At 42.3% G+C, this 12,326-nt stretch overlaps 1 protein-coding gene across 1 annotated transcript in view; it reads right to left on the reverse strand.

The window, feature by feature from the left end:
* plxna4 (plexin A4) overlaps positions 1-12,326 on the reverse strand; it is a gene marked incomplete at its 3' end in the record, with an annotated part of 211,080 nt that overhangs the window by 58,596 nt on the left and 140,158 nt on the right. Inside the window, exon 5 of the mRNA XM_034218841.1 lies at positions 7,093-7,193. Coding sequence (XP_034074732.1) covers positions 7,093-7,193 — 101 coding nt within the window. The remainder of the gene's footprint in view (positions 1-7,092; positions 7,194-12,326) is intronic.

Genomic DNA, 12,326 nt, shown 5'->3' on the forward strand with positions numbered 1-12,326 from the left:
GACCCCATTAGGCCAGGGTCTCTATATCAACCAACTTTATTTGGCTTTATTGCTAAAATGACCTTTTATGAATTCTTAGCTTGAATTATTGAATCATGTGGCTTTATGAGAAAACAAAGAGGACGCAAAATAAAATATGTTTTAATCGTAGATATCCTAGATCTTACTTGGATATAAACACACACATCTTCTATGGAAACAGTGGGAGTTATATTTATTTATTTATTATTTGTATATTAATATAAAATGTGCGCTTGGATGGGATAAGAAAGAAAAAGGAATTTAGATTTCCAAACACCCCATATCACTGTCCAATTTATTATTACATTAAGACTCAATCTGACCTATGTTCATAAAAAAAGACCCCCAGAAATCCACCAGGGAAAATAATAGTTTATCATTGCATCTACGGGGCACTGGAGGTCCGCTTCACAATGGGGTCTCAAGAGTACACTTGGCTTTTATCTTCCATATATTGTGTTATGATCTTCAATGTGTGGAGCTGTAGACGGCAGCATATGATACTATTGATCCAGGCGGTCAATATGTAGCCTGCGGAGGTGTGTTTATTCACAGCCGAGAGGCAGCTTGTAACAAAACATTACAATTATTCTCATCATTTTCTATAGTCTCTCACAAGCAACTATAAAAATGACATTGCATTTTTGAGTTACATTTAAAAGTTTCAATGAACACCACACAAGCATTTAATTCCTTCTCATGAGTAAGTATGGATATATAATGACATTATCTTCGTATGAGTGAGTCATCTCTGTGACAATGCAGTCTCATATTAATACTGAACAATCAGTGGAGATTACTATAGGATTATATTCCATGGTGATAATATTCTTAATATGCTGGTTTCATCCACTATGATGGGCCGTGTTAGCTGTCCTGTACTGTATGTATCACCCTCCCCTAGAGATGCTCTCCATCATAGTCAAGATGACCTGTTTGTGTGTTCGCACAAGTGTTTACCCTCACATCCTCCACTTGAGAGTCTTCACATCTCCCTTTAGGTGAACTTATGCTCCGTTGTCCCACCCACCCCTCTCATTTGCTGGAACACCTCCATAGATCTTCACTTCCCCTGACTGTCAACTCATCTCTCATTTATCCTCTCTGTCTCATGTCAGTACCTGTGCTCATGCTCTGCCGGAAAAAAGCAAGACATCTTCCCCACTGTGAGTGTACGCGTGTGTGTCCATTTCCAGTGTCTTTGTTTCCCTCTGTGCAGCAGGGTGACAATAGGTGACAGTGAGCAATGGTCCAGACTTAAAAGTGGGCGGGCAGGTGTTGTGTGTGTGTGCTTGAGAATGTGTGGTTGGGCTAGGTGGATTGGTGTGTGTGTGTGTTTGTGTTTCTTCACACTATGATGGTGACAGTTGAGAGGAAACTGGGAGGTGTAGCACTCCGTTCCGTCCTGATGCCCCTGTCACTTCTTGGCCTTGTTCCCTTCCCTCAACTTCCCTTAGCATCCCGCTAGAGGTGGAGGGTGGGGGGCGGGGGGTGAAACTAGTCACCCATACTCAGGGGATGGCCATCCTCCCCCGGGCATAGACATCAGAGCAAGTGCCATGGATGCAGGACTCTCAAGTTCAGAGTAACAACTTTGAATACATTTAACTTTAAAAGTTGCTCAAGCAATCTGTAGCACTGTTTAATACCAAATCCAGTTCCATCTGGGATCATTAGGCAGAGCAGTGCAGTGTTAGAGGTGCAACTGAGTTGTGATACAGCTCCTCAAACTCGTATATGTTAGTAATGATTTGGAAAGCCAGGTATTTTGTTCTGAAAACATCCGCAAGTGTAACTGGAATTCAAATGAGGAATGCCAAAATTAATGATCAGGCAATTTTTTAAATCACAGAAAATAAATAACTCATGTCTGGTCTTTTCCGCAATAGAGTAATTAAAATATATGCAGCTAATACTTTCATTATTTCTAGCCTCAACTTCGAAATGAGCTAAGAGCTAATATGTTCACTGTATTTAAAAATAATGTTAAAGTAAATATCACCCTAACATTAGAGGAAACACTTTGTTTTTATGTAAACATTTATCATCTCTGCCAACAACACACCTTACAGCACTGCAGCTATCACCAGGGGGAGGCCAGTGCCAAACAACAACCAAACAAGAGTCCTTGGTAGCATGCTAATTGTGGCGCTGCAGTTTAATTAGCATTGGTGTGGCATACCGCAGTAATGAGCACACTGAAGTAACAGATGACTGTGAACACAGCGACAGGTAGCAGCGGTGCAGAATTAATAAGAGAGAGAGGGGCAGAGCAAGTAAGAAAAAAAACATCCGATAGATCTGCCAATTAGCTTTTCCCCCTCTGAAAAGGTTACTCACTTGACAGCACCAAATATGTCTTGGGAAAACAAAGGATTAAGAAGACAGGGAGCTATGCAACATGACTTGCAAGTTTTACCAGCCATTTTGTGTGTTTACTTGTGACTGCTTGAACCTTTTTGTATCATCCTAATAAGCTTGCACACATGTTTAAGACACAGTTGTGTGACTCGGAAATACAACATTTTGATGTCTCTTCTCTGTACATGTTAAAAAGAAGGCTGTACTGTACGGGCTGACTTCAGGAATATCTCAGAACATGTGGTCGCCGAGGTTCACTGATTCATAAGGACGTCTCTATATCACAGTTTACTACTGATGGTATAGACCGACCTGCTCTAAAGAACTAGGAAAAGGTATTTGCTTTTGGCCAGTGGCACAGACAACTTTACAGTCCTACTTCCACTCCAGGAAGGAGGGATCGATGTTTACGAGTGTTTGGAGGCAGAGGCGGAAGGAGGTAGGAGGAGAGGGATGCTGTTTATGGGCAAATATTTCTCTGAAAACACAACATATTGGGATCTGACACAAGCAAAAATGAGCCTAAATACACAAACTGATAAGATATAAACATATATACTGATTACGTGTGGATTCATTGAATCAAAGATCCACAGTTAGTATGTGCAGACACACGCATACACATTAAAATGCAGTGTATGATAAGCCTGCTGGAGATATGTGGGTGTGATTTGAATTATAGTTAAGAGAAGAAAAGGGTGGGAAGTAAAGAAGAAAAGAAAAAGTGAGAAAGAGAAAATGATATTGGCACCCTGGGATTATTCCCCCTATCGCAGCCAAGAGCAGAGATTGAGATATGTCAAACCAATTATTAATGTGAAGATATTAGCACCAATTGTTCCAAATTGACACTGATATCGCAGAGTGTGTGCGATATTCCCAACATCCATGCCAAATATGATGACATTCCTTTTAACAAAGCTACTTCTCCAAAAATGGTCTCCAATCTGTCTGGATGTCATGCATGAGAGGAGGAGACAGCTGAGTTAACCATTAACAAAACTGACAGCTGACAGAAAGGCATTAGGGGAGGTAACACATCCATATCTCACATTAGCTGGAATATGTCTGGTGTATAGGCTCATTGGGGAACTATGATTATGCCACATCATACTATTGTCAGGCACCAAACCAAAGTTAAATGCAAGGAAATTATTCAAGTTCGTCAATCATAGCAGAGTTACCTAAAAGTGTTTTTTATATAGTGTTACAAAAAGTACAAAAATGTGTTATATATCAGACAAATAGGATGGAATATACAGAATACAACTGTTATTGATAACATTTGTTTTAACATACAGAACATACATGAGTATGTATGTATTTATGTTTGCTGCAGTACAGGCAGACACCTACATACTGCCTTACTGGTAACTGTCTATAAAGTCCTATATTAGAATCTCCTTTGGTTGAAGGAGACATCCAATGCCACTGGGGAAAGAGCAGGGGAATGATGAAATGGGGGGGGTGGTGTGAATTAAATCTATCCTTTCGCCTGCCGAGCTCGATGGCATTGGCATTAGTCATGCATCTCCGCAGAAGAGAGTGCAAGTTTGATAGGCCGAGACAGTTTGGTGACAGGTGAGGCTTCAGGTTTACTGGAATAGTGGCAGGGCTATCTGCAGGGGGGCTGTCTGGTGCAAAGGTTCCTAATGGACCCAAAACATATAAAAGGGGCATATACAGATGATAGGAAGAAGGGCAATATGTCTAAATAATTAGGATATTTGCCTTTTTAAATAATTGGCCACTGTTCTTCAAGGACGAAGGACAACCAAAGACAAACACACACACACACACACACACAGGCACTATCCACTGATTTCCTCCCTGTACTATTGATTGCCTTCCTCCTCTTCCCCTGGTGTTCTCTCTAACAGTGCCTCTCACCGATCTATAGAGTAAATAAAGGCAATGCTGATAGGGGAAGAGGGAGAGAGTGTGTGAGTGTGTGAGCAATTCTGTTTGCTCTCAGAGCAGTGAGGTGATTTCAAGGTTGATTGGAAACAACAAACTATCTGGAAGAACACTTTGAAGATGAACCACATGCTATGCTTCCACTCCACACCACTCCTTCCAGCACGACGTGTGGGAGAGTGTGTGTGGAGTTCTTTGTGATTTGGCCATTTTGCTTTTAGTTTTAATATGCACTGTAGTTAGTGTACTCGACAGGGTGCCTGTTTGCAATGTTCTTTTCTTTTTAGAAAAATCTTTAACCATGGCCAGATCTGGAAAGCATTTCACCTGATAGCATTACATTGATAATAAACAAAACTATACTACATTTGAATACGAAATAGTGATTTGATGGATCACTAATGCTCAATTAGTGATCAATATTAATAAGTGATTGACGCTCATTGGATTTCCCTCAGGCTACATTCTGGGATGTCAGGTCAATCAATTCAAGCTATGACTGAGCAAAGCTCTAGATGAAAACTGTAGATGTGACCGTGTGGGTTGTATGATTCTGCTCTTCATTTGCATGTGTGACTGGCACAGTGCACATCCAGTATACAGTAGCAGTCATTAAGTAGTTAGCCTCCCACTGTCTTTTAGCATTAGCTACGTCAGTATGATGTGAATTATCATGGAAGCCAATTATTGGGTAAATAGCTATTCATATGATGTAAACGTAAGTAAATGGAGCTTAAACAAATGTATCAGATGCCTCAGATGAACAGGTGTAATATAACAGGAGCAGGTTAGCAGGAGTTATAACAGCAGGAGCCTGGCTCCCTTGTTGGAGGGGTGTCGCTCGGGGGGCTTCAGTTACACCAAAGGCCTGTTAAGAATTCACAACCTTAGAAATTGAGGAGAAAGGAACTCTGGGAAAGGTAAACCTGTGGTGGATCAATCACACTGGGTTGAGCATTTTACTTGTGTGCTAGCACCTGCAATCTCCCGCTCTGCCCTTGTGATGGGCAAATACCCAGGCACCTAAAATCAACTTAAGTGGAATTTTGGATATTTTCTCTCTCTCTGGGCATTAGTCTCGTTTTGGTATTTTCACACTAATTCTAGAGCAAGAAAGTGGTGTGTGTGTGTGTGTGTGTGTGTGTGTGCCTGCCTTTATGTGTAAGCGAGTGAAGTAGGGGTGAGCTGAGGTGAGCTGATTCCATCAGGCTAAGTGTGACAGGCCAATCTGTAGCCACCCATTTACTCTGACTGGGAGGATGTCCAGGGTGTTAATGGATTTTTATACACACACACACACACACACACACACACACACACACATTCACATACAGTCACACACACTTAATATTTGAAATTGCAAGTACATTCCAAGTTGAAAATATCTGCATGGCTGCTCACTGATGGCCCTAAATTAGTTTTTCATTGATCCTGCTCCTTTATCTTTAGACAAACTCCTTTTAAATTAAATTATCTGCAAGAATACACCCTTAAACTTTAATACTAGAATTATGATAAACACAGGAATATGGACTGTTGCATTACACTTTCATGCTTTGTGGGCGTGTGTGTGCGTGTGTTTCTTTGCTTCTAACCTCTGGTTGGTGACCCATAACCCATCAGAGTATGTCCTCTGTCTGCTAATGCACTTTCTGCCCTGGAGACCCCAAACACATTTATCCTCCATTTCTCCTTCCTTCTTTCCTTAGCTGCACACAAACTCTTTTTCTCACAAAGACCCTTTTCAGATCTCTGTACATTTATTGTATTTCAACCCTCTTTCACAGCTCTTTTCTCTTAGAAGTTTGCTTCCAGAAGTAACTAGTCTATTCTCAACTTCTATACCTTTGTCACCTCCCTATTAATCTCATTTTTACTGTCGCTCTTTTTTTGTATTTTTGTCTGACCCTCACATTGATTCTCTGCCTTCGCCATGTATTCTCTGTGCCAGCAGGGATGAAGGTGCTAAATGTACTCAGTCACACACACACACACACACACACACAACACACACACACACACACACACACACACACACACACACACACACACACACACACACACACCCCCCAAAGGCTATCAACAACACAAGAAACCAATTTTCAATTTACAGTGCAGAGGGAAATCTCCCTGTCCCCAGCCAGCTCTATCTCCCACTCCAATCTTAAGGGACAGGGCTCTGACAGCAGCTTGAGTGTATGTGAATATGTGTGCTTCTTTGCGTGTGTTTCTGTGCACGGTAAAGAGAGGATGACAGAAAGACATGCAGACAGGCCTAATGGTAAAGCAAAGCGTAAACAAATGTAGATCTCATTCAACAGTTTCCTGTTCAGTGTCAATAACAGAAGCTAACACTCTCTTGGTGTCAATGAGTTTGGAGTGGTGCCCATCAGACCCTGGCAGTGCCCGCTCTGTCTGGGCTCTCACCAGGCTCTGGTTTCAGGGCTGGTAAACAATGCCGGTGGGCAGGTTTGGTAATGGATCTAAGGGGGCTGCTGGCACAAGGCCGAGCCCAAGGAAGGCAATCTGAGACTTGGCCTGGGCAGGCTGGAGGACTCCCTGAATGTTCAAGGGCTGCAAGGGAGAGAGTGCTGGGCATGGGCCCAGGCGTCATGGAGGTGAGGGAGGCTGACAAACACAGCACCCCCCAGACTGTCTGGTTAGTATGTATGGTGGAGTTTGGAAATGGTGTTTGTATGCCTAAGAAATGAAAGCATGATAGACCCAGATGTTTGTGAGTTGTATACGTGTTTGTATGTGTGTGTGGACATCTATCACAGCAGTAGTACTTACATGTTATGCAGGACACACCAGCCACAGTGAGGGTCTCCAGATCCTAGACATTCACTGCATGTTGAGTACTGACCACAGGCCTCCACTGGCACCCTTGACAGCTGCAGAGAAACATAGGACAATCATTACATATGGTGGAGTCGTTCACAGTTAAACAAAGAAAACAGACAAGTAATGTGAAATTCAAAAGAAATGTAATGATTTTAAGGGATCAAACTGTTTGCATCTTGGATAAATAAAACAACATAATAACTGTAAATGTTTAAGATGGTCTCTACTAGACTTTCAGGATAGTTGACATCATTGTAGCTGTGTTGGTAGTTTCCAAATGTTCTAACAAAATCTAGAGCCATATACATAACTGAAAAAACAAACAAAAACCGTATATGCAGTGAGAATTGAAAGAGCAATCGTTAACATTAAAATGTAACTTGTTGACAGTTTGCATCTTCCCCCCCTAGCTATGGAATATTGGGAGAGTAGTCCCTGTATTGTGATATATAGCCCTGCCAATTCAAACTAGCGTTGACTGGCACTGATTGGCATGGGCCCTGAGTGACCGAGCACAAGGGGCAAAGCTGAGGTACATCTCAGCCGTCCCCTCCTCCTGTCACCATGGTAACAGCATGGTGCAATAATAGGTGTTGCTGGCACTTTTGATTAATGAGCCGTCATTGGTGGATGACCGCTGTCACTCACGCTGCTCACCGATGACAGCCGGGAACGAGAGACGACATCATCATTATGAGACTGATATTGGGTTGTTATGAGGGATACGGCTCTGTGTGTATGTGTCTGTGTTTGTGTGCAGGCCTGCACATATAAGTCCTAAAATAAAAGTTTTAGATTTAGGTAAACAAGTACTTCTCTTTCTCTGTCACCTATGTTGAAGAGATACTATATGATACTTGAAAACATGTTTATTCTTAGAGACAGGATTTTGAAATCCACCTGGTTATACTAACTGGTTTAAAACACTCGTGCACATGTCAAGTTAAACAAACACGGGCCATAGTTCTACTTACTATAAAAAAATCTGATGAAGGACGCACATTTACAAGCTGATTATCACACATCTATTTATTCTTTTTAGCTACTTCTCATGGAATTGGACAAACGTAACCCTGCAAGTCATATTACAATATTACAGTAGGTCAGAACATGTTTGTAACACCTCTGTATATTAATGGGGAACATGTGAATACAGTGTCTTGCTTAAAGGCTTTGATGAAATTAGCTGAAGTCATCTAAGTTTTCTTCACCTTATAGCCCCTCATACATTTTTTTAAGTTCTTCATCTGTACTTCAGAGTATACATTATATAATTATAGAGGTCTTCACAGCACATTGTATTGGCTAAATTCCCTATGGAGGGTATAAAAAGGACCATAATTAAACCATCCAATGTAGGGCATGACTGAACGTAACTAGAGGTCAGAAACGCCCATGCGTAGAGGATCTCTTCTGCACAGCCTGGCCCTGATGGAGGTTCTCTCTGTTGGACGCACAGACTATCAAAAAGCAAATCTCTGCCTGATAGTGTGTCTGATCTCTCTTTCTCCAACATGCTATCACTGAAGTCAGAAACTGACACGATGGAGATCCTCTAGAAAACACACCACTACAACATTCCCTCACACTCTCTACATTTATTTCTCTTCTGGGTACTTAAAATAGAATACTCACAGACATAAACCCACACACACACACAGATTCACACACACACACACAGCTGAATGATTTCAGAGGGGCGCATCTTCTTATCAAAGTCAAGAGGAATCCTGTATGCTACAGATTAAAAACAATACAAATGAATCTCTGTCAGCCGTGTGTGTGTGTGTGTGTGTGTGTGTGTGTGTGTGTGTGTGTGTGTGTGTGTGGTGTGTGTGTGTGTGTGTGTGTGTGTGTGTGTGTGTGTGTGTGTGTGTGTGTGTGGTGTGGTCGTGTGTGTGTGTGGTGTGTGTGTGTGGTGTGTGTGTGTGTGTGTGTGTGTGTGTGGTGTGTGTGTGTGGCCCTCACTTCTGTGTAGAGGCGTATTTGCATTAGGTAGATAAAGGGAATGAGTTTCAGATTGAATCAGAGAGATAGTGGCACAAGCGTGTGTGCATCAAACTCAACACTGATCTTCAGTGCATGTCACATGATAGATTCCCTCTCTTCTTCATGCTCCTCCTCCTAAGATCCACCACTGCCTCAGCTACCTCTGGCTATATGAAGTCACTGAAGAGAAAGGTGGGTTAGCCTATGGAGGGATTGCAGCTGCCAAATCCCTTATCGTGAGTGTATGAAACCACAATCTCCCTGCATACGTGTGTGTCTGTGTGTTTATGTAATCTATGTAGCCATGTCACCGCATCGAGTGGTTTCTCACCTCGTGATCTGTCATAAAAGCTAAGCACCCACACAGAACTGTAGCAAACAATGCCCCCATATCTGAACGCTTTATAATTTAACACTTTATCGGTGGCAGATATGCCAAAACACACACCACCCACATGGACACACACATACAAAAACACACACGGATTTAGACTTTTAGAATGGAATGGACCTCCTGATGCCTATCAAGGCCTCTGATGCCTGCATCTGGGGAAATGGTTTTCTCAGCAGATAAAACACACACAAAGACAAACACACACCGCATTCAGGCCCAGCAGAAGCGATGGCTGCCAATGAGAATCCTCTGTTCCAGAGCGCGGATCCTGATATCATTCATTCTCCCTCTGTCTGTCTGTCTTTCCCTGTCACTCAGACGCTCTGAGGTGTGTAAGATCATACATTCATCATCTCTACAAAACCTCTGCTCTCTATCTCTATCACACACACACACACACACACTCAAGAAGGCAACACTTGTGTCCCCTCTTTTATAAAAAAAAATGGAGGGATTTGGTGGCTAAACGACCCAATGCACCCCTTGTCTCTCTCATCTCGATATCACATTCATTTCATGCAATCTTCTTCCTGGGCTTTGCCAGAGAGGCAGCCATTATGGCTCACTGTCTCTTCACTATGGCTGGGCTATCATATCAGCAGGGATAAATACAAAGGATGGGGTGCACGGCATTTATAATCCCCTCCTGTTTCAGGTGAGCAAATGACAGCCATTACACCCTGCACTCTCCCTCCTTTCACAATAGGGAGAGATGGAAGCTGCTGAATATAATCACGCTTTTAAAAAAGGCCAAGATCACAGGGGTACTTGATGCCTTAATGTGTGGGGAGAGAGATGAAGACGCACTTGAGCATTTACCGTGGCGGCACAGTGGCATCAAATTATATATACAGTATATATATATATATATATAGACTAAGTGTGTGCTATTCTATTGTATCTGTGAAAAATGGACGTCAAGCGGAGCGAGGAGGAAGAGTGTTCCTTTTAAGTGTATTCATAATTTACACTTCAAGATCTTCATCATCTCACTGAGGAGATGATAAAGCTTGACTTTGTTTTTCTTTCCTCTCTTCTTTCCTCTATGTCTCCCCTCCTCCTTACATAACGCCAGAGGCCAGCCAGTCAACCTGCAGTGGGAAATTGATCATTTAATAAATCAGCAGAGACTTTTATTATTAGCTAATTCTTCTGCCTCAACTCTATTCCTCTCTTTATCCTACTCTATTTATGTCGCTCCACTTGTAATTAAACAGGGATTCCACCTGCAGCCAAACTCCAGCACTGCACTGAACAGAGAGAGGAATTAAAGTGATAGCCGATCGTGCTCACAGCCTGTCGGGCACACTGAACTCCTCTTATCTCCTCTCTTCTGGCCCCAGGCTGGCTTCGTCTTTTTCTCCTTCCCTGTTGTGACTTTGTGCATTAGTTTGGCACAGTGATGGCGGTGCATCAATATGTTGGGCGGGGAGATGGAAGTATGTGGTTGAATTTATACATTGTTATTTTATTCGGCCATTTTCAATAGAACATTGCAAGTTGTTTTTCATGCATATAGCTGCTTACAACAGTGTGTCATATTAAATATCAGCAAGTTCTTTAGATGACTGCAAGCTAAATTAGCGAATTAAGTGAAATTGTCATATACATGATAACAGATAGGAGTAATAATTCCTGACCTCAATATTTCTGTAAGTCTGTCAACAAGTTTTAATGCTCCTATAGAGACCCTGGGTAATGCATTACATACAGGCCCTCTATCAAGGGCTATGTCAGTGTTATTCATTACAAGTGGCAAACCAACAATCAATTTCTTCCCGAATTCCCCTCTGAATTTCTGATGTGTCTCTTATTCATTTCTCTATCTATCACAGAAGATCTATTCTCTCTGTCGTTTATTCCTTCATTTATTTCCTGGGGTATCTTTCGTCTTCCTGTCCTTCCACCTCTCCACTCTCCAGCTGGATGGAGGACAGATTGACGTGGGAGTCAAATGAAGCGAGGGACACATCAACGACCCGCTGCCTCGTCACAGCTGACGCGCCAGTCAATCCGTCAACCACCTACCAACGGTGTTACATCATAAACTCTTAACAGAGCGGGCCAGTGGCTGCAAGTGCAATATTGTTTTCATTTGAGGTTCTCGGAGGTCAAATGAGAAAGCCATCCATTGCGCTGTCAGGACTGTCAGCGCATGACAAACGACTTGGATACAATCAATCATTTTCACTTATCTTTCCATTCCAAAGAAGGTAAGGCCCCCCCATACACAAAAAGGCAGTAAATAAGCTGCGGGCAGTTTACTAATAACGGTTTACAGAGAAGAATTTCCTGCATGAGGCATGCTAGGCTATATTTTTACCACCTGTCATGTTTGGTAGGTCTATGCTTACCGAATAAGCTAAGCTGAAGCATGGGAAGCTCAGCAACAGTACTTTTTATTTATACAGCAGAACTTGTCCTAATCATGCTAATGTTGACATTACACCCTCAGTGCTCTGTGCTAAAACCAAGCTGAAGACATGATGTATGTCAGAGCATTGAAGGTGTTGGGTTAGATCTGACCACTTGCATTTAGTCTGTAATGCCATTTCTCCCTTTGGCAGGAGCTAAAAGTGTAGCAACACACACACATATAGTGACTAATTTAGCACAGGCTGCCTCATCTTGCCCTGGGGCACAGCCTAGGCAAAGATAAGGTCTGCATTACGCAGACAGAGTGAACAGTTTGGACTGTTTCCAGCAGCTAAGACAACAGAAGATGTGGATGATGACTCACATACATGACACATTTCGTGAAGTGTCTGTTATAGTACTATGAGGTAGCTTATAGATTCAT

Source organism: Gymnodraco acuticeps, unplaced genomic scaffold (genome assembly GCF_902827175.1).
Source record: "Gymnodraco acuticeps unplaced genomic scaffold, fGymAcu1.1, whole genome shotgun sequence".
In the NCBI taxonomy this organism is placed as follows: domain Eukaryota; kingdom Metazoa; phylum Chordata; class Actinopteri; order Perciformes; family Bathydraconidae; genus Gymnodraco; species Gymnodraco acuticeps.